This window comes from Stenella coeruleoalba (genome assembly GCF_951394435.1).
Source record: "Stenella coeruleoalba genome assembly, chromosome: 1".
In the NCBI taxonomy this organism is placed as follows: Eukaryota; Metazoa; Chordata; class Mammalia; order Artiodactyla; family Delphinidae; genus Stenella; species Stenella coeruleoalba.
The window spans coordinates 26,069,534-26,094,215 of record NC_137169.1 but is presented as its reverse complement, the minus strand read 5'-3'; the positions used below and the strand labels follow the sequence as shown (position 1 = coordinate 26,094,215).

Genomic DNA, 24,682 nt, shown 5'->3' with positions numbered 1-24,682 from the left:
AGAAGACCCTTTGGACTCTGGGTTAGAGCTAAGAACAGGCTAGGTGTGCCTAAGAACAGGTTATTGCTTGATGGCTATAGGCTGACATCCCTTCCTCTGGTGGGAGACTGTCCTCCACCTTACACTGCCTGCATCATTCACCAAGGGCCACACACACTGAGCCCTGGGCCAGCAGAGACCTGAGCTCAGGCCAGTAAGATCTGGATGGAAATCTGCTCCTCTTCTGACTCTGTGTGTGGCTGTGGACTAGTTCCTTACCCTTGCTGAGTCTCAGTTTTCTCATATGTAAAGTGGGGATGCCAATCACCCTCCTGGCAGGGGTTGTGATGCTGCAGAAAAAGTTCGTGGAGAGCAAAGGAGTCGCCAAAGGACAGCCATTTCCTGTTTTAAAGAGGAAGTGATGGCTCGAGTCAGGGGTTTCCAGGTGCTGGGCTAGGGGAGCCTCATGCTGTGGGTGGAGACCTTCCTGAGGAGGGGGAGGGGTAAACAGCAGAATAGAGTGGAGGACCTCCTTTGTCTTGCCCAGAGGCCCAGGGTGGGGGTGGGGCAGGCTCAGGTGTAGAGAGGCTCAGGGCAGCAGCAGGAAAAACAGGGGATAAGCTCCTGCCGCTGCTTCCATCAGTGTCCCTGTTAATCAACAGTATCCTCGGCACCCACGCTGGGACCCTCAGGGACCGGGTAAGCTCCTGAGGGCTTCCAGGTGAGCCGGTGAAAATCAGACTCCCAGTCCCCCGAGTGTCACTGGTACATGCAAAATCTTCACCTGTCCAGCCATCCCACCTACCATGCCAGCTTGGATGTCACCCCCCAAAATTCCCAAACATCACCAGCTGTCTAGTCAGGGTTCCTTGATCATAAAGGACATAGATCCATCAGGGCTACATCAAATAATAACAATTACATTTATTGGGTACTTACTATGTACCAGGCACAGTTCTAAGCCTTAGATATCTATTGGTTCATTTAATCCTCATATGCACCCTATCAATTGGTTATTATTATTTCCCTCATTTTACCTATGAGAAAATCGGGCACAGAGAGGTTAATTAACTTACCCGATGTCACACGGTAACTTATAAATAAATTCACTGATGTGAGAACAAGCAGGAAATTAGAGTGGGCCAGAAGATGGAGACAAAGTCAGGAGCTAAGGTTGCCACTGGCTGGCCCTCAGTCTCCTCTGTCCGTCTCCGCTTCTCTCTGCCTCCTTTGTCCTTCTGCTTGTGTCTGGCCCAACACAGCACCCCGTGCATCCCCCCCACCCCCCCACACACACATACAGGATTTTCCCGTTCAGGTGCCCACCATCGCCTAACTTGTTCCTAACTCACTGAATGAGGAATCTGATTGGAGAGTCAGCCAGTGGTGTTGTGGTAAACGTTTAGCAACTGACTCTGAGGAAAACGAAAGATCAACCCTAACGAGGATCTACTGGCTTACGTAACAGGACGGTGCTGGGGTCAAGACAGCTTCAGGGCTCAATGATGTGTCTCCGGCTCTCCACCTGGCTTTGTTCAGACTCAGCTTCATCCTCGGGCTCCTGCAGCAGCAGCAGCTCCAGCCTCACAGCCTCCAGCTAGTCCAGTGATCGAGGAGACCAAGAAGTCCCCTGCACACACATCTTCCCCAAGGGGGTCACTGTTTTGATTGCCTAGGACGGAGATGCAGGAACTCCCCCAGAGTTTATCAAGGCTGGCCCTGTGCTAACCGCCTCGTGGGAGAGAAAGTGACTCAGCCATGAGCCACCACTGGGAACTCACTCCTCTGAGCCCTCATGGTCCTTGGCTGCGAGTGATGGACGCAGGAAGGGGCATTTCCCTTCTTCCCCGAGTCTTGGGGGAGGGCGGGGGAGGGGAGAGGAGCAGTGGAAAGGTGCCCCCCAGCCCCACCCTCGCACAGAGCACGCCACACACCGCCACCACCCGGCTGCAGGTACAGTTTATTCTTCACAACAGAGAAATACAAAGAGCAGAGGGTTTGGAATTCCTTTGTTTCTTGCCCCCTTTAGTGTCTTCCCCCACGTTTGACTTCTTTTGCTCCCCACCCCTTTCCTTCAATAAAACGCATACTTCGTTCCTGAAGCCTTGAGGGGCACCTGCCCTCACCTCCCTGCCACCACGATGCAGACTGAGAAGCCAACAGACTGTTTTCTCTTTTTTAATAAGGTAACTAGTTCTAAATATGGTGGCCTGGAGGTCCCATAGAAAAAAGCAAAGGGGTGTTAACAGTATGTATAACAGCGTATTTACAGGGTAGTAACATGCGGACAAAAAGCTACAATACTGAGTATCAGACGACGCCAGTCAAACAAAGGGGTGGGGGCGGGGCAGAGAACCCCGTGGGAAAAGAAACCCCAGGAGACGTTAAACTGGTAAATCAATGGCGAGTTAAGGCTTAAAAAGTGTATAAAAATAACACAGTTAATATTCAAAACGGAACTCCAGATACAGAATATATAGATGAGTTTCTGTCTAGTTTTCTTTTTTTTTTTCCCCAGGGGATGTAGGGGGGCTTCTCCGGGCTCTGTACATAGTTCCTATATACACGGACACGCATGGCTTTCAGATTGGGGTGTGTCTGTGGGAGCTGAGGGCAGGGTCTGTTCCCGGGACCCTCCTCCCCGAGGATCCCTTCCCTGCCCAGGGGCTTAGGGCCTGGGCTGGGGATTCCCCTCCATGGCAGGGAAGACAAGTAACCCCTCCTCGGGCACTGCCCCATCTGGAGGAAATTCTGGAGAGGGGGGTCCTTGCCCCAGGCCCACTCCCTCCCCCTGCCCACAGTCTGGGATGGTGGGAGAGGTAGCCAATAGGTTTCTTGGCCAGCACCGAGGTAGACTGGGGTGGTCTTCAGGGCAGCAGGGGTGCCAGGTCTTACCCAGCCCACCCCACCCCGTTTCCCTGGGCCTGCACCCAGCCCAGCCAACACTGCACCCTTTGGTCCTGTGGACCTCCCGGCCCCTCTCATTTCATCTCCTGAAGACTGGGTAGCCCTGGTAGCTGCCACATCCCTCTGCTCAGTGATGCCCAGGGCGCAGCTCTGGAGGCTCGAGCTGGCACCCAGGGGCAAGCGGCTCACTCCAGCTGCCTCCTGCCCCTCCCACCTGGGGGCCCCCTTTGCAGTCCAGAAACCCAGGCTTGAGCCTTCCCCTCAAGACCTGAGGCCGTGGCAAGATAAGGTCCCACGCTGCCCTCTGGTTCTCTGTGTCCATCTGTCCGGTTCTTTTAATTTCTCGGTCTTAGCAGCACCAACTTCTTGGCCAATAAATATCTTTTTTGTTATTTCCAAAACAAACTTAAAAAAAAAAAAAAAAGAACAGTGAAGCAAGTGAAGGGTGGGGAACAAAAGGAAAACCCAGCAGAGAGGTTCAAAGTGCTCTGAGATCGTCTTTGGATGCCACCAGAACAGTCCAGAATCTTGCAGTTGGCCTGGCCGCCCCCGGAGCTGGACCGGGCAGGGCTTCTGCGGCCCAGGCTTTCTGGAAGGTCAGGAAGGTCGTGAGAGAGCTCGGCTGTTCCTGGAGGGCCCCTGGAGGGAGTCGGGGCCTGGTGCTGCCTGGGTCTGTGTCTGCCAGTGGGCAGGGCGGGGCGGCGCCTTGCGTCGGCTCAGATGAGGGAAATTCGCACCGGGATGCCGGGGGACTCCGTCCTCTGGGGCGAGTGATGGCTCACCAGGTGCTCCACCACCGTGTGTTTGGACATGTGCTTCATCAGGTAGGTCTCCTGTGGGCGGGGTGAGATTCAGAACTTACAACCAACTGCTGGCAAGGGGTGCAGGGGGAGCTGCAGTTCCCACAAGCGGCCACTGGAGGGCTCCTTGGTAGGTGGGCCGGCTAGTGATGGACAGCCACAGCTTTGGGGGGTCAGACGGGCATCAGCATTGGTTCTAGGGATGCCGCATCTCTGCCAGCAGTGGGGGCTGGCTTATTTACCAGAGTCCGAGCCCACAGTGTGCTGACTAGAGAGCTGGCAGGCACCAGGCTCACCCCGCAGCAGTGCCCACCTAAAACTCCCTAGGGCCAGGCCAGCTGCTGTCTACCAACTGGCTGCAGTGGAGTCCTGTCCGATTGAGCATAGCTGCCCCCATATGGCTGGTTCTCCCAGTGGGGGCGAAGCGGTAGGCCTCAGTTGACCATGGCTCTGCCATTTCTCAGCAGTGGAATGTTGGACAAGTCATCTTAGCCCTCCAAGCCTCAGTTTCCTCCTCTGCAGGCAGGGATGGGGAAGGAACAACCTCAAAGGGTTGCTATGGTGATGTGGGTAAAGCTCTTAGCAGTTAGGGTTGAGGGGACCACTGCTTCCCTAGTCTCTACATTTCGTTCTAGGTGGTGATGGGAGCCCCAGCCTCTGCACCCCCATGCTCCATCCTCCTTTGGGAAGAAGTGGGGCCGGATCTGATTGGTGACTTTGGGAAGCTTAAACTGGGCATGCTCACCTCATCCCGTGAGCACTGCCACAGACTCTGCTAAGTCTGACCTGAGGCACCCAAGACTGGGTAGGCGAGGTGACCCAAGGCTCACCTGCAGGCCCACAGGCTTTCACACTAAGGTGGTGCTCTGGTTCCCACCTGCCACTCCTTGGCCTCATACCTCAGCTTGCTCAGAATCCGGCAGAGGAAGCCCTCAAGTGTGGTGGCAAAGCGCTATCAAACAACAGCGAAGGGCAGTCATCAGCAAAATCCAAACTAGGAAACTATTCTTCAATGAGTAAATTGCAAAGAAAAAAAAAGGCAGTGGTGTTGAGGTGGGGTGGAGGACCAATAGTTTAAAGATATATTGACCCAGTGCAATGTAAGAATTTTATTTGGATCTTGATTAAAAAATAAAATTTATAAGTAAATAAAATTATAAATTATGGCATCCATGAGACAAATGAAAATGTGAATACCGCCTGGGTATTTGACGATATTAAGGACTATGGAGAATCATTTTAAGGTATCATAAAGGTACTGTGGCTAAGTTCAAAAAAGCAGTCTTTATGTTTAAAGACACAAAGTGAAAAATTTTCAGATGGAACAATGTGATGTCAGTTTTACTTCAAAAAACAGGGATATGGATAAGGCAGGATAGACTGATGCCAGGCTCTGGGGGCTGATGGGAACACGAGGGTTCACTTTTCTAAAATGTTTCTTTTATGTATTAAAGTAGTTTAAAAGTCAATCCATTAATATGTTTTTTTTAAAAAAAGGTAATTATTCTTGTTCTGTGGGGCCTCAAGCCAGGTGAGATGTGACAGCCCCTTCCCCCCAGAGTTCATATCCCCTCTAAGAACCATGGCTGTGACCGCTGGCGGCCCCTCCTCTAAGAGGGGACGCATATAGGAAGGTGCAATCCATGCGCCCCTCTCTAGCCAAAGTGAACTTTCAGAACTACCTTCCTGGACAGTCCCCTCCCCATGGGTCCCCACTCCACCAGGAAAAACATCCAGGCTCCCTAACAGGGACCGACAGCCTCGTGTGACCTAATTTTCCTTCAGTTCCTGGAACACACCGCGACTGTTCCACGTCGGGGGTGTTTGCATTCCCTGTTCCCCTGCATGGGAAGTCCTTCCCGCTCCACTCGTCCTCACCTGGCCAATTACCTTCAAGGCTTCCTCTAAATGATACTTCCTCATACACCTATCCCAACCCATCTCCCTTCCCCAACTCCAATTTGTCCCCCCTGCAGCTGCCTTTCAAAACATACGTTTCCCTTTTTTCCTTTACAGCAGTGGTTCTCAATCAGAGGCAATTCCCCCCCACCCCCAGCCCAGGGACATTTGGCAAAGTCTGGAGGCATTTTCAGGGAGGGGTTGCTAGTGGGTAGCGGCCAAGGATGTTGCTAAACATCCTATAACGCACAGGACAGCACCCCCTCGGCAAAGATGTCAACACGGGCTGAGGTTGAGAAAGCCTGCTTAGAGCAGTTACCACGATTTGTCATTACATATCCACTTGTGTGGTTACTTGTTTAACGTCTGTCTCCAGCAGTGGACTCTAACCTGCCTGGGGGCAAAGAATATGTCTGTTTGATTCATCCTGATTCCCAAGTGCCTGGCACAAGTGTTCAGCAAACACTGGGTGAATAAATCATTGTGTTAGCTAAGGTCTGTCAGGCGCTGACTCTGCCAGCCAACAGCCCTAGAAGTTAAGAACTATTACCTCTTCCATTTTACAGATGAGGAAACTGAGGCTTGGTGATCAGTCTGGGTACACGTGGGCATCTGTTAACCAGAATATTTGGACACACATAGCCAGAAGGACACACAAAAGTGACTCACTTGGACTCCCTCTCTTGGGTGTGAAAGGCCCTTGTTTAGGAAAATTCCCATCCAGGGATGGAGGACTGGCACCTTTCTGGCCCTGTGTGGGCCTTTCCTGGGAGATGACGGTGGCTCTGGGCCAGGTCACTGTGCCCCCTTGTGGGCATGACGGGCGTTGCAGCTTCCCCAGTGGGGAAAGGTCCTTCTCCCTCCCTGGCTCTGGGGAGCAGGTTGCCAGCGCCTCCCCGCCCACCACCCCACACTGCCTGGAAGAAACCACATCTCCAGAAGCCAGGCGAAAGGCTGCCTGGGGAGAGCTCGGCCTGAGGCAGCCGAAAACAGAAGTGGAAAGCAGAAGCCCTGGCTCTGCCACTCACTGTGATCTTGGGAAGTCACTGCCCTTCTCTCGGCCTCAGTTTCCTCGTCTGGAAAATGGGAGCGTCAGTACAGGTCTGAGGAGGGCGGGGAGAGGGAGAGGCTCCCGGGGGCCCCGCACTCACCGAGGTGTAGGCCCGCCCGCACATGCTGCAGCAGTAGGCCTTGGCATGCTTGATGGCATGGGCCGAGAGGTGGATCTGCAGGGAGGCGGAGTCCGAGTAGGCCCGGTAGCAGTTGGGACACTTGTAGGGCTTGTCCTTGTTGTGCTGGCGCTGGTGAGACTGCGGGGAGCACAGCAGGGGTCGGGAGCTGGCTGGACTCCCCCAGCCCCACCCCCTCCTTAGGCTCCCCTGGGGAGGAGGGGCTGTGCACCTGGCGGAGGCAGGCCGGCACTCACCTGGAGGTTGGAGAGCTGAGTGAAAGCCTTTTCGCAGCCAGGATGTGGGCACTTGTAGGGTCTGTCGCCTGTGTGGATTCTGCAACAGGCAGCCCAGTGAGGTGGCATCCCTGACAGGTCCCCCAGGCCAGCTCCAGCCCTCAAGCCCTCGGCTAGCCTGCACACCCCTGTGGCCCCCAAGCCTCCCAGGCTCCCCGCTCCACACACTCTCCCCAGAGTGAGCCCCAGGCAAGAGCTGGGTCTTCAAAGGCTACCCGCGTCCTTTCTTCTCTGGCCTCCCACAGCCATTCTGTGACCAGAGCCTCCACGCTCCCCACAGGGCCCCGCTGAACCCGGCCCTCCACCAGCACCCACTCAGACAGCCCGCCCAGGCCCCCGGCTAATCATGGCAGTCTTGCTTTGATGGCATTCTGCCCCTCTTCTAAAAAAGCCACCTGCAGACCACCCAGTGAAAAGGGCAGATTCACAGCTTTGCCAGGACCTTCGCTGCCCACCCTGCCTCTTTCTCTCAGGAGACATCACCCTCTAATTGGCCCCCCATTTCTATTTCCTGCCTCTTCCCCAAATGGCTACCTGGTCACCCCAGCTACTGAGAGAATGCAGGACAGGGTGGCCCTGAAAGTCAGCCTCTGTGTCCTTCCTGTGAGCCCCTTTTTGTCCTCACACTGGCTCTACCATTTACTAGCTGGGTGGCCTTGGTCAAATCACTGAGCCTCGGTTTCCTCATCTGCAAAATGGGTATAAAAATACAGTCCCTACTTCACTGGGCTTTGTGAAGATTCCATTAGATAATATGTGGAAGGGGCTTAGCCAAGTACTGGCACAGAGTCAGGGCTCCGTCACCACTTGCCAGTATTACTATTATTCATTCATTTAACAATTGTTTTATCAGGCACCCGTGTGCCAGGCACCACCCTGGGTGCTTGGAACATATCTGTGAACAAAACAGAAAAAACCCACTGCCTTGTGGAAACAATGAGCATGAAATAAGTAAGTAAAGTGCGTGTAGAAGGTAATAAGTGCTGTGAGAAGAAGCAGAGCAGGTGAGGGGGGTCGTGAGTGCATGGGGAGGGTACAATGTTAAATAGGGTGGTCGGGGTCCTCACTGAGAAGGAGACTTGGGAGCAGTGACTTGCAGGCTGATGGCCGGGCTTTCTGCTGGCTGTTGCGGCTTGTGCTGGTCCAGCAGCCGGGTGAGGATGGAGGAGGACCGGGATGGGGTGTGGAAACGGGGCTGGGGAGCGAGGCGCACACACCGGGACGGGAGGCCCTCCCTGCTCTCCTAGGCTTGTCTTCAGTCACCTGCTCTGGCAAACCCTGTGCCAAGCAGGTAGGTAATGAAATGCAGACTGGACCTGAACCTCTTTTGCCTAAGCTGCCGATCAGCATTAGGTGGAGGGAGAATCCAGCTCTGACCACCCGGTCTGGCTCCTTCCCTAAAGCCACAGCCCGCCCTGGGTTTGCTCCGCCCATCAACAGACTCGTCAGACAAACTAAGGTCCCCCAGGGCAGGCCCCCATGCTGGCCAGGCTGGAATAAAGAACACTCCCTGCCGTAAGTAAGCCCACGACCTTGACTGCCCACTATGAACAGTGACAGTCTGAATTCCCTAGTGTGCCATTCGAAGCCCTTCACGTGTGGTTCGGCCTCACCTCCCTGCTCCTGCACCCTGCGTCCTGGTCAGAGGACCATTTCTCATCTGGCAACCACGGCTGATTGATGCTTCTGCCCGCCACCCCTGTGCCCTGGCTGCATCCTCAGCAGCGAGGCCGCCCCTCCTCTGTCTCCTCTACTAGACGGAGAACCCCAAAGGCAGAGACGGCTCATCTCAGGCTGCACGGAGACAGGCCAGGTGGAAATGTGCTGGCCCAGTTCTGAGGACCCCTATTCTACCTGCACATTTGGGGGTGTCACGTGTTTGGGGACATCATCCCAGGCTACTGCACCCCATCTCTACAACAGTAGGACCTGAAGGGTCATCTGGACCGGCTCCGCCTGCCGCCAGAATCCCTCCATTTCATCCCATCCTCATTCCCCTCCAGGGCTGTGGAACTCGGTGGCAGAGGGGACCGAGGGACCCCAGGACATGTGCTGATTTTGTTTTAAATTCCACAACGCCCACCCCAGAACCCTCGCCTCCCACTGCTGCCCAAGTCATGCCTCTTCCCTGCCCCAAGGCTCCAGGCCCACCACCTCCCTCCACGCCCCCCGCCCCAGCATTCCAAGTCCCTCCTACCTTCCATCTGGTATCCAGGCTGATCCTCTCCCAGGCACACTCTTCCCCCAGCTAATGCCTAGCTAAAACCCAGACTCCTGTTCTCAGTATAAAAGCCCCTTGATCGTGGCAGCCTTTCCTGACCCTCCAGACTAGACCTGGCCCCTGCAGCCCACCCCTGAGCAGAAGTCTATGTGTAGGCACGTATTTTGTCAATGTCTAGTCACTGTTTTCTAAGCTGCCTCCCTCCTTGAGAGCAAGATGCCCTTGGTCTCGTTCACCACCATCATCCCAGGGCCTGGCACAGGCTCAGTAGAGAGGACTTGGTACATAGGAAGGTGAGTTCTTTCCTCCTGAAGTCAGTTACTGACAATAGTAATATGTTCCACATAATCAACAACGCCCATTCCTCAAGGGTATTTCACAAGTGTTTGTTGACTGACCGATGGATGGTTCTACAGGGACATCAGGCCCTACCTCAGGACCTTGCTCCTCTGGCCTGCTCCCCAAGTGCCACAGCTGCCCAGGCTCCTTCTTGGACTCCCGGCCTCAGCCTCTCCCCTCCACCACAGCAGCAGCGCAGGGACCTGACCTTGTCATGGTCTCCCCTACTGTCTCCCCCTTCTCCAGGACAGAATCCAAATCCACACCCCCAGCAAGTCTCTGAGCCTTTGCTCGTGCCGTTCCTCCTGCTGGGAACACCATTCCCATCTCTCATGAGAGAGGACTATGGACCCTTCAATCCTTGACTCCGATTATCCTCCCCAACCTCCATTACATACCTCCCCCTTTCACGGAAGTTTTCACATCCACCAGCCTCCCGGTGCATGGTGGGAGTTCCTTTGGCCCAGAGCCAGCCTCTGACCACTGATCTGTCATGCATGGCAGCCAGCACTGGGCCTCAGAAGGGCTTCAGGGAGCAAAGTTTCCCCCTGATAACTGGCCCCTGAGTTCTTCACCCCTGAATTTCAAGTCAAGGCTAAGCCCTCAACCCCAACATCAGAGTCCTCTCTTTGCAGGGCATCTCCCCACTAGGCGGGCACCCAGGCCTGACTCCCGCATCTGTAGTGATGGGGAGCTCCCCACCAATTCCAGGCGCAGGGAAGCTGAGCTGAAATCGGGGCTCCTGGGCTGCTCCTTCACCCCCACTGTCCCAGCCCCACCCCGGGGCCCCGAAGACTAGCCCTGCTCTCCTGCCTGGACCTCGCTCCCACCTGAGTTTCTTCTGCAGCCAACATCCCAGCCCCCTCCCTCCTCCAAGGCAGGGCTGCTCCTCGGCGCTCTGGCTCACATCTCGCTTCTGCCTCCTCTTAGTGGTGTGGCCTTGGCCAAACAACTGTGCCTCCCGAGCCCCAGTTTCCTCACCTCTAAAACGGGGATAATAATAAGGACTGTAAGGACTGTAACTTACTGAAAGGGCGTTCCTAAGACAGTTTCACAGTGTTAGTTTTGTTTTGTTTTGGTTTTTTTTGGCCACAACGCACGGCTCGCGGGATCTTAATTTCCCGACCAGAGATCGAACCCGCACCCTCAGTAGTGAAAGCGCGGAGTCCTAACCACTGGACCGCCAGAGAAGTCCCCCCAGTGTTAGTTTTTAATACACTCATGTCTCTTTAAGACAAACAATTTATGAAAAACACGAAGGGGGAATTTATTCAATGTTTAAATAAGATTATCGAGGATTCATTAGTTATCATTTATCCTTTATTTTCCAGGTAATAAGCGGCACGTTATATTGAATGGCTTCAGTCCCACTGTGCTTTGTAACTAAAACGATACAGTGACAGTGGACCTTCCTCAAGGTGGCTGTCTCTCCGTGGCACTTTTCAGATTTGTAAGGACTTTATGGACACCTCATATGTAAATATCTTACGCAGGGCTGGGCACTTAGGAGCTCTCTGACAAGGAACAGTTGTTGCTAGGATGTTATCACCATCACTATCATCACACTTGAGAAAACCTACCCCTGTCACAATTATCACCACACATGTACACAACATCGCACAGCCAGGAGAAGGAAAACACAGGCAAAAACCACTGAATAAACAAACAAATCCAGGGTCACTTTGTCTAACATACGTTCCCCAAACAGGTAAAACGTTGAGCCCTTTCTTATACCTTACTAACTCCTTCATAAAACAGGGTTATCCCCTGACTTCGGCCTCGTGATATCTACAGATGTGTGATCTTATCCAGATGCTAACTGCACGAGACTACTGCTGTATCTCTACCGTGAACAGACTCACTACAAATTCCTGTTACTTTTCCCCTTAAATACATGTATTTATAATTTACAGGGCCGATCCTTCTGAAGTCTGGATTTCTGCAAGCACTTTGCAAGTCACCTGCTTTTCTTGTCTTGTTGCCTTCCGTTCACAGACAGAGGTCCCACCAAGATGCTCCAGAGCTGCCAGCGCCGTTCAACTACATGAACCGTCACGTGCTCCCAGGCACATCTGTCTCAACTCCCAGGCGGGATCCTGCTCAACCTGCTTCTAGCTCTATTTTTATTACTTGACCGGGGCTGGTTCTGTTTTGACATGACCTTCTTTTACCCCCTTTATTATTGGCAGAGCGTTGAGAAGATGGATTTGATTATATGCCCTGTCTGGTTCTCCATCAAGGGGCAAAGAACAGGAGTCTCTGTGGAATGGGAGAAAAGCAACCTGGAATCTGGTTGCTTCTTTATGTTTGGCTTCTTTTGGTTTGTTTGTCTTAAGGATTCTGGGACTTGCGGGCACTAGGGACACCAGCTTCTTTGTCACTGGGTTAGGACACGCTGGTTTAATTATATACGCCACTGCATAATGACTAATAATTTGTCTCTAAATGTTGATAGGACCCTCTTATGTTGCTTGTTTGGTTTCCAACCGCTATGAACTCAAATCACTCAAAAGAAAAAAATAGAGGGAGAAAAAAATGGTGCCCTCAGGAACAGAGAGCAACCCCTGAACAAGGAACATTCTGACAAAACACTCTCCCCTTGGGCTTCCCTGGTGGCGCAGTGATTAGGAATCCGCCTGCCAATGCAGGGGACACGGGTTTACGCCCTAGCCCGGAAAGATCCCACGTGCCTCGCAGCAACTAAGCCTGTGCGCCACAACTACTGAGCACGCGTGCCACAACTACTGAAGCCTGCGTGCCTAGACCCCGTGCTCCGCAACAAGAGAAGCCCCACTTGCTGCAACTAGAGAAAGCCCGCGCACAGCAACGAAGATCCAACACAGCCAAAAATAATACATAAATTAAATAAATAAATTTAAAAACACTCTCCCCTCAAGGGCCTGTTAATTTTTTCTTGCTTCTTTGGTCATGGTCTTAAATAATATTTTCAAACAAATGTCTATTTCTGAAAACGCTGGGCTTCTTACTAATTATTACTTGCTACTGTGTTTATTACCTACCAGACTGACGCTCCTGTTCTGCCTACTCTACCAACTTTGTGCTATAGCCTTTCTCAAACCCAGGCCCCACCTTCAGAATAATAAAATGTCAAGGTAACTTTTACACCGAGATGTGCTTGGAGTTTCCAGCTGGCCACTGGGCAACACCAAAGATTTGCTCCCCCGCTTTATAAAAGCTCCCAGTGAGGGCATGTTTTGTATTCTCCACATTTGAATTAGCCAAACACTAGAATGAGAGCCGGCCTTTGAAGTGTCTAGCATAAGAAAGTTGGCAGATCAAGAGAAAAGAAGCTCAATCTCCCTGAGTTAATTTTATGTGTGTGTATATATGTAATTACATATAATTCACATATATATAATATAGAGTAATATCATATATAATATATAATTGCATATAATATATATATGTGTACTTTTTAAGATGGATGGAAAAAACCTAACAACTTGTTTTCATGTACAGAGACTAGTACCATTAATATCCACAGAGAAATGTCTTTAAAAAGATTTTTTTTTCTAGATTTAACTATGCTTTTTAGTGCCAATCATAACACATGCTTTATGAGATCAATTAAAAGACTGTGACAATGTGTCAACACCCCTGCTGCCTATAATATGCTCTGAATCTGAACAACTGATCATACATTATACCTTAATAGAGGCCTCTATTCTCCATTCTGATACTGTTGGTTATATAATAAATGGCCCAGAGTCATTTAGTCTTCTCAACAGGTCTGGTTCCCTCCCTCACACTTGCCTCAAGGCCTGTGCTTCAAGTCAGAGATTGAGTCTTCTGAAAGAAACATCAAGAGTTGACGGCCTCAGTAGAGGACTGTACCAGTGCACCTGGCTCTTTACACTTTGGGAAGAGACATGGGGCACAAGCTTCCAAGATGACCCATCACCATGACCAGACACTGTGCAAGGCCAAAGCAGGAACCAAGTCTTTAGTCCAGAAGCAGACAACTTTGCAGAGCGGACTAACTTCCCCAAGACTGGGGAACAGGAATTATGACCTAGGACTGCATGAAAGTGATTTAATTGTGGTTAATGTTCTATTTTCTAACGGGCATGTGAGAAACCCCCCCTTTTTTTTTTCTTTGATCTATCCCTAATCTTCAATTTAGGAGGCTATATTTGAACAAACTGGAATAGGATATTCCTTAAATGGTGTCTTGCTCCAGCTAACCCTTTAGAATTTGGGGGGGGCGGGCACGGCAGGAGGACTATACAGATTTAACATAGATATAAACTAATGAATTATCAAGGAAATTTTAAAATAACGGTCCTATTGAAAAAACACTATTGGTCTTGTCTACAAAACTACTCAGAACAATTGCTAAAAAATATTCAAAGTGCCTTTACTGAGACCTTTTCCTTTTTATGACCATCAGTTTCTGTAAATAGGTTCACTAAGAATCTGTCCTCCTTCCTAACAGGATATAATTGGGTAAATCAAATTTGTAACCATGACCATGCCAGAAATGTCACATTTAATGACAAATTTGATTTAATTAGGCATGCCAAGCCTGATAGTAAGAAACAAGGCCTGTACTTTGTAAGTGGGAATGTAGCCTTCCCCAGGCTTCCAGGAAACTGAACTGAATCTACTCCATGGCTTGTGGAATCCTTACCTTTAAGGTTATGGGAAAAGTCATTCCCGCTAGCCCAGAAACGCTGACAAACTTGGGATTCTCCAAAAAGACGGTACCCTTCCCGTTACAGGTTGTACAAGCACAACCTGACAAGAGGTGAATTGGATGGATCTTAGATAGTAACTTAGATAGATCTTAGATTAGATAATATGATAAGAAAAATTTTTTTCACACATACACAGATTAAAATTATGACCTGGGGGCTTTACAAAATCTCCTGACAGGAGTTAACTCTCAAACCCTGGGGTCGCATGCTCTAATTTTAGTAACCATACAACCAGGAGGACACTGTTTATTGAGCAGCACCTCATTACACACACCTATGTCCATAAAACTAGCCAAACGTCAAAAAATACATTCATGACAAGATCAGAAAATTTCTGAAACAAATCTACGTGGTCAAATCCACGCCTCAGGAGGCATGGGGACGAGAAAAGCAGACTGATGCCACCCTGCCCGCTATCCTGTCATTTGTTCCTTACTATCAAACCTACTGATCATGCCCCAGAGTCAGAGAAACAGACAAAACATCTTGCCCCCTGGGATAAAGCAAACAAAGACAATGGAGAGAAATGAATAAATAACACCACCACAAAACAAAACCCAAGGTCCCTGTGTCTAGCCTTAGTGCCCAATATAAAGAAAACCTTGAGCGCCTTCTGTGCGTTACAGACTCCACAGCAAAAACAATTTTATCCCTGCCAGTGCTGATACTGGCAGACACACAGCCGTGCTTATAGATACGAGAACCATCATGTGAGAAAACTGCTGTGTTTCTTCCCCTCTGAAGAGATGAACTGTAATCTGATAACCTTTACTTTATTTAAATACCTATGGTATTTTTATTTGGCGAGCCAGTCTTTCTGATGTCTGTACTCCCCTGCAAAAACCTCTTTCCTTAAAGCATGTCTATCTCTGAATCCCCCGTTCATGCTTTCGACTAGACTGTACACCCTAAGAGGGCAGGAATCTGTGTCTGTTTTGTTCAGTGCTGTATCCCCGGCACCTAGGGGCGCGTCTGGCGTACATATTTACAATTCACCTCTTGTACATACTTGTTAAATGGATGAATCATATGCCCTGTAAAAGCCAGTTCTATTTATTCCACAAATATTAAACATATGCCTCAATGTTTATTATGTGCCACCCACTGGGGATGTGGACACGGAGGAGACCAAGCCCTCGCCTTAAAGAACCCTCAATATGTTGGGGGTGGTGGGCAAATAACCAGGCAAGTAGAAGACAGTCTACCCCTGCTGGGATGGGGAAGCCCAGGGCCTGTGGAACCAGCTCAGGGGGGCCAGGGAGGACTTCCTGGAGGAAGCTTTACTGAGAGATAGATAGGAGAGGGCCAGAAAAACAGGATAAAGGAGGGGGAGGATGTTTCAGGTAAAGGACACAGCACGTGCAAAGACCTTACAGGTGAGCAACAGTGGGAAGTGATGTCCACAAAGGCCATATCATAAAAGGCCTCGAATGACAAGCAAAACAGTTTGGTCTTGACCCTGAGGGCAACGGACACCTAGAGAAGGTCCTTGTCCCTCCTTGCACCAGGTCCATGCACCAGGTGCAGGTGCTGAGCTAAAACTGGCTGCATCGGGGCAGCACGAGGCTGGCCACTCACCTGGTATGCTGTTGGAGGTGGGAGAGCTGTCGGAAGGACTTATCACAGTAGGAGCAGTGGTAGGGCTTGACGCCCAGGTGGATGCGCAGGTGCTGGGCCAGGTAGGAGGCGTTGGCAAAGGATTTGGAGCAGTGCGGGCACTTGTGGGGCTTGGCCTCTGTGTGCGACTTGGAGTGGATCTGCATCTCAGACTTGGTGAAAAAGGTCAGCGGGCATACCTTACACCTGTGGGCAAGAGGCAGGTTCATACCAGGAAGATTCCCGCCCCCACCCCCAGCCCAGTGCCTGGACATCTCAGGGGAGACCTTCTACGTCAGAGAGACCTTGCACCAGGGACAGAGCTCTCCTGGGAGGGTCCAGGGGGCACGGGCAGGCCCCCAGCCTGGGCACCCTCCAACCTGGAGGCCAAAGGTCCTCCCCCTGGAGACAGATTTACAGCAGGCTGGGGAGCAGGCTTACACCTCACAGGGAAGAGAGGCTAGTGACTCATGGTTCTGGGGGAGGGGCTCCAGCACTCCTGGTGAGAGGTTCTCCACCCTGGCTGTACTTCAGAATCTTCTGGGGAGCTTTCAAGAAAGCCTGACCTGGGGGCCTCCGCATGTCTCCCCCCAGCAAGTTAAATCGGAACTTCTGGGGGTGCGCCCCAGCACTGGCATTTTTGGAAAGTTCTCCAGATGATTCTAAACGTTGAGCGTTCAGAACACTGCTTGAAGAGTGTAGGAAACAGACTCTCTCGACATCCCAGGCTGTGGTGAGGGCGGCCCCAGACAGAGACCACCTCTGAAGGGTTGTGGGCGGGGTAAGCCAGGAGACCCCGCCCCTCTGGACCGTAGCCCTCGCCCTCCGCCTCCGGGGCCCCTCTTTGCAGTGCCCCACTGATGGGCCCCTGCTGCAGCCCGAGGCACTGGCCTCTAACCCAAGCCCACCTGGATGCCCTCCCACCGAGACCCCCACCTGTACGTCTTGCCCTCCTTGGCAGTCTCGCCCGAGGCCAGGATGGGGTAGGGGACTACGAGGACAGGCGGCCCCCCTGGATTCTCCGCTTTGATCTTTTTTCGGCCGCGCTCGGACTTGGGGGGGCCAAGCAGGCCGTGGCCCTGGATTGTCTTGATGGAGTCCAGGAGGGGGGGGCTGGTGATCCCTGAGATGAGGGTGGGGGACGAGGCGATGAGGCGGCTCTGGCTGGTGGTGGTGGGTGTGGATGGGGTGCTGGTACCCGTGCCCGCACTCGACTCAGATGTGCTCACAGCCGGGGTCCGGGAGGAGAGCCCCAGACCTGCGAAGACACGGGGGTGGAGGCAGCTGCAGAGGCCGGCTCAGTCCCCACCACCCAGCTGTGTGACTCTGGCAGGTCACCAGCCTTTCTGAGCCTCCCCTTCCCTTTGTAAATTATTACTCAGGGGTACAAATGAGAACTGTGTATGTGTAAGATTCCTTAGATACCTAAGGACTAAACTGAGTCCTATTATCTGTAACGGGGGCACTTTGGAAATCATCCCCCCCCCAAAAAAAACAAAAACAAAACTGAGGCGCAAAGATGTCCACTACTGTGTTATTTATAATAGCGAAAATTAGAGACAACTGAAGTATGCAATATTAGGGAAGGGCTTAATAAATTGTGATCAATCTCCTCTACTGAACATTAACTGCCCATTAAAAAGATTATGTTTGTAAAAAAAGGAAAATCTTCAGCCACAGAAAAAGTTAAGTAGGAGATGGAGATGCACCAACATGTGATATGGATGGTAGAATTAGGAGTAATTTTAAAACAATTTTTTTGGCTTAACTGTACTTTCTAATTCTTTGACAACGAACTTTTTCCTTTTTTTAAAATTTCTGTAATAAAAGTTATTCTTTTAAAAACGAGGGGACTAGAAACATTTACAACATCAGGTAAAGTACACAAAAAGATGAAAATGATATCTATCACATGATTAAGACTATGCTTTTTAAAAAAAAGAAACCCAAAATTTGTGCATTGAAAAAGATAATATCCAGAGTTGGCAACAGTGTGTGTGTCACACATGCTGGGAGTGTACATTTATCCACCTTAATGGAGGGTGGTTTGGCAAGAGTTTATTAAAATTTCAAAGGTACAAAACTTTTGACGAAGCAATTCTAATTCTAGAAATCACCCATAGATATTTATTTGCACATGAGCACACAGATCTGCGTACGTGGACCTTCCATACAAAACTGTGATCAGACAAAACTGGACACAACCTGCTGTTCTCAGCAGGGGCTATGTAAAGAGATGTGGTCCATCCTCAATACGGAGAACAGGGAAGCCATGAAAACAAGATAGATGTGCAGTGACGTAGAGAGAATGCCAAAACATGCTGCCAGGTGAAAAAGTAATCAACCACACACACAGTATGAACCCACCTATTTAAAAAAGCACGCATCCAAACTACACATGTATATACAGGTAATGTAGCTGTGTGTGAAAGCACAGGAATAGATCAGAGAAGAGACACACCAAAGTAAACTGTGTATAAATTGTGGTTCCCTGTGGGGAGGGAGAAGAATTTGTTGGTAAAAGGAGATATTCATACTTTATCTGCTTCCATATTATTTGAATTTTTTACCTGGTGAATTCATCCATTTTTTACATCTGTGATTAAAGGATAAAATAAAATAAATTATAGAGAAAACATATGAAAATGCTAACAACAGTAGGACGAGGGTTAATTTTTTTTTCTCCTTTTAGCTTGTCTGCAATTTCTAAATTTTCTATGATGACTACGAGTTACCTTTATAATAAAAAATGCACTAAATATGTTTACGATAGAATGGTGAGTAGGAAAAGAGAGTTCAAGTCATGGGTACAGCCCTACCACAAGCTCATCAGAACACGCCCAAATATTAAAAAACAAAACAAAAAAGATGGAAAAGGAAGGAAATGGACTAAAAGGCTCTCTAAGCTGCTGGGTTATGAGCTGGGGATTATGAGTGATTTTCTTTTTTCTTAGTTTCTCTTTTTTCCAAATTTCCCTTAATATGCTTATATTACTTTTTTAATATTACTTTTATAATGAAAAAATAAATTTAATAACGTCATAATAAGGAGGGAATGTGCAGAGGGTGGCTGCGGCCTGGGGGGAGGCTCACGGGGCCCCATGGCTCTTGGGCATCTCCGAGAGGCAGGAGGGAGAGGGGGAGAGAGGCACAGGCATCTGGCTGGCGGTGGGGCCAGCCAGAGGAGGAACAACAGCCCAGATACAGTTGCCACTGGAGAAAGCCTGTCCACCAGGCTCTGAGGTGGGCACCAGGCAGCCCAGCCTCGTGACACATGTCCCCCCAGCCCCCAGCCTCAATCTATCCAAGACTGGGCTCACATCTTTCCCCCACCCCGCTCCCCCTCCTATGACTCCATCTCACTGGCAGTGACTGGGAGTCTCCCTTGCCCCCTCCCACTCTTCACCCCTACACCCAGCCCAGCACCAAGCCCTGTCCACTCTCCCTCCTCAACATACCTCACATCTGTCCCCTTCTCTCCATCCCTCTGCGGCTGCCTTGTCCAGGCCACCACCCTCTCCTGCAGCTCTCCCTGCCACCGAGCCAGTCTCCACCTTATAGCCAGCCCCAGCTTTCTCACCCAAATCTGAGCATTTCCCTTGCCTACTTAAAAACCTTCCACGCTCCCACTGCCCGAGGGTGAAATCCAAGCTGCACAAGTGGCCCCCAGGGCCCTTCCCAGTCTGGTGCCTGCTTCTTTTCCAGCCTCAGCAGAACCAGTAGAGCAAAAGGGTTCACACATGGGCTCTGGAACCACACTGCCTGCCTCTGCCTCTTACTGGCTGTGAAACTGGGCCTCAGTTTGCTCATGGGTTCAATGGAAACGTTAGGGTGAACCACATGCAACTGTTTCTTTAAGTCAACCTAACAGTAGCCACCTCACAGAACGGCTGGGAGTAATAACATGAATACTGGTGAACATATACAGGTGCTCACCTGGAGTTAACTGCCGTATTATGACTGTTATCATCATCTTTTGATCTTCCCTACCCGGACACTGTCCTACTCTTGCTTTCTACTCGCTCTGCACATGTTATTTCCTCCTCCTGCTCCATGTCCCTAGTCAACCACCAACCCTTCCTTGCATAGGGACTCCTCCAAGGAAGTCTTCCCTCACCCCTCACCCCCCAAGTCTGGTTAGGGCTCTCCTGGATTCCTGAAATAGCTACGTGGATTTGGCTTCCTTGGTGATCCCCCGACGGGCAGTGACCCAACCTCGTCCCATCCAGGTGGCTTAGCTGGGCGCTACGTCAGGGTACAGGACGGAAGGAAGTCTGGAAGCTCCACCCCCGCCCCAGGCCCTGCCGGCCCGCCCCGCCCCGCCCAGCCGCAGGGTATCCTGGCCACGCCCCTCCCAGGTAGTCTCCGCCCAGCCCTCACCAGTACCCCCGACCCGGCCCCGCGGTACCTGTGACCGTGCTGGTGGCCGGCCGCGCGTGCAGCGCCACGTCAGGCTGCGGCACGGCCTGCGGGTGCAGCCCCGGCACCTGCTGCAGCTTGGGCAGCGACATGACGGCCTGGCTGCTGTCGGCCGGCGCCGGCGGCACGAGGAGCGGCTGCTGCGACGAGGCCGACGTGGGCGGCAGGTGAGGCGGCCGGATCTTCTCCGCCATCAGCTGCTCCTTGATCTTGTTAATCAGGACCAGGTTGTCCAGCTGCGGGCGGGAGAGGAGAGGTACTGAAGGGGCTTGGGCCGCCGGGCCACCCGCGAACCCCTCACCCCGCAGCCAAAGCCCGGGGCAAATCAAAGCAGCTCCGAGACGGGGAGGGTGGCGGGAGGGGCGACGCTCCGTCTTACCTGGCTGGGCATGGTTGGAGGAGGGGGCCAGAAGTAGGGGTTGTTAAATCGAGGCTCGGCCATCCTGCGGGGAGAGAGCGACTGTCACAGGGAAGAGGGCCCTCCCCACCGGCCAGGGGCGAGCCCCCATCAGCTACACCCACTCAATCTGGGCCAGTGTCTGGGATCCCTGCCCCCGTGGGACCCTCACCTCGCAGCGGAGCAGGCCTCCTACCAGACCCAGAGAACCACATCTCCAGGCTGAAAAGTCTGGAATTCAGGTGTCCCACGGTGGGCCCCAGAGAGCAAAGGTCATATCCAAAACAGAGTACTCCCAGCTCCTCCCCCCCGCCCCCCCCATCTCACCCAGCTCCCATCACCGTGATGCCCGCAAACCAATCCCTATTCCCCCGCCCGAGGGCCCTGGGCTGCAGAGCCAACCCTATGGATTCCACACAGAAACCTGCTGTCCAGAGACAAACTGAGAGGTCCTAGGGCAACTTTGTAAATCGCCACAGAGCAGAGGCAACTGCCCCTCCCTGATCCCTGCCCTCTGACCCCTGGCCCCATTAAAACACAGGGGGCAACTTGGGTCATCAGATACAGCCTTTCTGAAGGGCAATTTGGCAGGATGATTTACGGGAACCCAGATGATTACAGTATTGCCTTTTGACCAAAGAAACCGTACCTCTGGAAAGTTATCCTCAAGAAACAAGCATGGCCAGAAACAAACATTTTCCCTACAAGGATGTGTCGGAACACTGTGCTTAAGGAGGGCGTTGAGGAGGCCTGAGGCTAGGGCAGTTTGGGGCTCTTCAGTAGAAGTATGTGAAAATCCATCTGGTGGCCCTCACCTCTGGCAAGTTCCTGTGCAGTTAAAAGGGCTTTTCAACCAGGGCAGTAAGAAGGGTGGGCCTTCAAAGCTATCTTTGTCTTCCATAGGGTTCAAGTCTTTCTGTGACCCTAGAGTAAGTCAAGAAGTGACTTATAGGGACCATGATGGACAGAGGCATTCCATTAAGTCTTGCTCCCTATCAGATTTCTCTTATTTATCTCTCTCTTACAGAAATTACTATAACTAAATACCTACTGGTATTGGTTGCTTAAATGCAACTGTTTCTTATGATAGGCAAGGCTGAAATGAAGTGCCTTTAACCTTTTTTCCTGGCCCTACAAGTGGGAGAAGCCCCTACTGGAATCGCAGGCAGAGGGTTTCAGGAAAAAGCCCTCAATAAGGATACAACCTAATCAGAACACTCAAGAGTATCCTCCTCTGGGTGGCTGGGGCAGCTCTAAAAGCCCTCCTTCTCCCGCCACCCACAGAGACCAAGCTGCCCTTCTCTCCACCCGTCCAACCCTGCCCATCCTTCACAACCCAATACCAGAAGCACTTCCTGCCTGGAGTTCTCCCTGACTGCTCCAGATCCCTGGAACTTCTCCTTTCAAAGAAGGACCTCAACACAATAAAAATAGTGAGAAGGCTGCCATTTACTAAGTACCCACGTTGTGCCAGGCATACTGACACCAAGAGGGAGGTACTCTTATCATCCCCTTTTTACTACTAAGGAAACTGCAGTTCAGAGAGGTGGAGTGACTTGGTCAAGGTCACACAGCGAGTAAGCAGAGAGCTGAGATTCCCATTCTCATCTGCCTGACTCCAAAGTCCAGCTCACCAGTCCCTTAGCTGTTCAGGGGGAACGACAAAGCATGCTGACTGTAGGATTGTGAATATGTCCTGTCTTAGGATGGCACAGCACCCACTGCCCATCCACCCAGCAGCCTCAGACCTGTCCCTCCCTTGCTGTTGTCCACTGGGGAAAACGTGAAGGGGTCTGAGCTCTAATGCCAGGGTGAGGAGGCTCCAGGGCTGAGGGGAAGACGAGCTGGGGAGCTGCCTCAGAGAAGCCTGGGAATTGGATACATCTGTCTCGTCCAGCTTGGCATCCCCGGCACCCAGGCCCAGAAGGTGATCAACAACATGAGTTGTGTGACAGAATGAATAAATGAAGAAATAAATAATCAGAATTATTTTAAAGACAGTCCCACACAGTTATCTAGCACTGCTGACAGTGTACAAAGCCCTCAGTATCCAGCAGCGTTCTCACCAGGGCCCCAGGAAGCAGGGAAAATCTTCACCCCCATTTCACAGAGGAAGAAGGTAGGGCACCAGGGGGGAAGCACTTGCTCCTGGCCACATGGATGGGGAAACAGGAGGGAGCGCTGTGCTGCAGTGTTGGGCATCGGCTCTCTGAGCCTCCGTTTTCCTCATCTGTAAAATGGGATTGAAACAGGCCACTCTGCTTCATTCCTGCCCTGGCCCAGGATTCTGCCCACTGTACCCGACTGTTCCTCAGACAGTTCTGGGGGAGCTGTCCTCTCCTCCCCTTCAGTTCAATGCCAAGTCAAGGCTTCCCCAAACTCCACCCTGGTCAGGGAGGTATGGGGTCCCATAGCCGGGATAGAGCATCCTCTCTGCCACTTATCAGGCCCCTGGGCAGCCAGGGACCACCCCTAACCCTGGTTGGGGAAGCAGGCACACAGAGGGGAAGGGTCTGCCCTGGGTCACGTAATCTAATCCACACAGCCTCTGCTTCATCTCTCTGTGTCCTTCTCTGGCTGGGCTTAAGTTACTTAATGATTTGCTCAGTGACCCAGGTACTGGTGTGCATCTACCCTGTGTCAGCGCAGGGAAGGCGGGGGGGGCAGGGGGGGGCAGGGGGGGGCGTCTGCTGAGCCCTTACTGAGTGTCAGGCACATTGCCAGGTGTGCATCAAGAGCATCTCACGTGAGCCCCCAACAAGCCTTCTAGGTAGGTGTGCACCTGTGCAGCCCTGGGACTCGCGTGGCAGGGTGGCCGGGGCCGGGCTAAGCCACGCAGACCTTGTGTGGAGGGAGAGATTTTAAGCAGGAGAGAGACTGGTCAGTGTCTGTTTAGGACAGATGGACAAGGCAGAAGGGCATCCAGGCAGAGGCAACAGTTTGAGCAGACATGGAGGTATGAAAGTACAAGGCAGGTTTGGGACAGTGGGCAGCCACCCACTGACACCAAAGAGAGCTGGAGAGTGGTGAGGGCCAGGCCAGCCAGCAGGGCCTTGAATGCTGCTGGTGAGGAGGCCTCAGGCAGTGTGCAAGCCAGGGGGCCTGAAGCTTGGAGGACCGCGGTTGGAGGGAGGAGCCTGAGGACAGCGCCTGGGGCAGAGGAGCCAGGCTGGCTGGGCTGAGTGTCCCACCTACCCCATCCCCTGGAGGCTGGGGAGGCCATGCAGACTGGGCTTCATGCCCCAGACAGAAGCCAAGACTGTGCTTTGAGCCTCGAGACTCACAGCCCTGATCCTTGCAGTAGGGCGAGCAAGGTGCCATTTTGTTTTTCTTGCTCTAAAAGGTGAAAAAGGTTGGATGGGTCAATGAATGAAACACCTCCTAGAGCCGCCCACCCACCCATCTGCCCATCCATTCATTCTGGATACATCCTCTGGGCCAAACGGGGGACCGGTGCTGGGGAACCGAAGGCAAAGAGAAGAGCCCTGCCCTCTGGGAGCCCTGAGCTAAGGAAGGAAGCAGACACGTGACCCGCAAGCTTCTGCAAAAAAGAACTTTTGCCTGTGAGGCCTGCCACATGCCACCAGGGACCTCCATGCAGTCAAAGCCGAAGGGCTACCTTCCAGTCCCGTCCTTCAGGGCCTCCCGGCCACCTGGGCCCTTTGAGAAGACCTGGGTGCCGTGAGCCCTGGGTTCCTCATCTTCTCAGTCTCTTTCCCAGCTCCCACCCCACACAGCCTGGGCTCCTCAGGGTGGGCGGGAGCTCCTCTCTTCCACTAGCCTCAGTCCTTGGGTGGCCCATCCACTCTAGGACTTTAAATACCAGCCAACCCCCCGGTCTCCACCCCCAGACCAGGCTGCCCCCTGGAGCTCCAGGCCCACCTTCCAGTTACCTCCCTGACCACTCACGGGCTGCTCAGACTCAGCAGGTCTGAGCTGGAC

At 52.0% G+C, this 24,682-nt stretch overlaps 1 protein-coding gene across 2 annotated transcripts in view; it reads right to left on the bottom strand.

Moving 5' to 3' along the window:
• Window positions 1-1,438: 1,438 nt before the first annotated feature.
• ZNF362 (zinc finger protein 362) overlaps window positions 1,439-24,682 on the bottom strand; it is a 37,697-nt gene continuing 14,453 nt past the window's right edge. Inside the window, exons 3-9 of one of the 2 annotated variants that reach the window (XM_079917939.1) lie at window positions 20,723-20,786; window positions 20,333-20,579; window positions 16,861-17,182; window positions 15,907-16,131; window positions 7,012-7,090; window positions 6,737-6,895; window positions 1,439-3,719 (exon numbers count right to left, since the gene is read on the bottom strand). In XM_079917939.1, the coding sequence (XP_079774065.1) occupies window positions 3,603-3,719; window positions 6,737-6,895; window positions 7,012-7,090; window positions 15,907-16,131; window positions 16,861-17,182; window positions 20,333-20,579; window positions 20,723-20,786 (1,213 nt within the window). In that variant the 3' untranslated portion in view covers window positions 1,439-3,602. The remainder of the gene's footprint in view (window positions 3,720-6,736; window positions 6,896-7,011; window positions 7,091-15,906; window positions 16,132-16,860; window positions 17,183-20,332; window positions 20,580-20,722; window positions 20,787-24,682) is intronic. The other variant, XM_079917940.1, reaches the window with a different exon arrangement.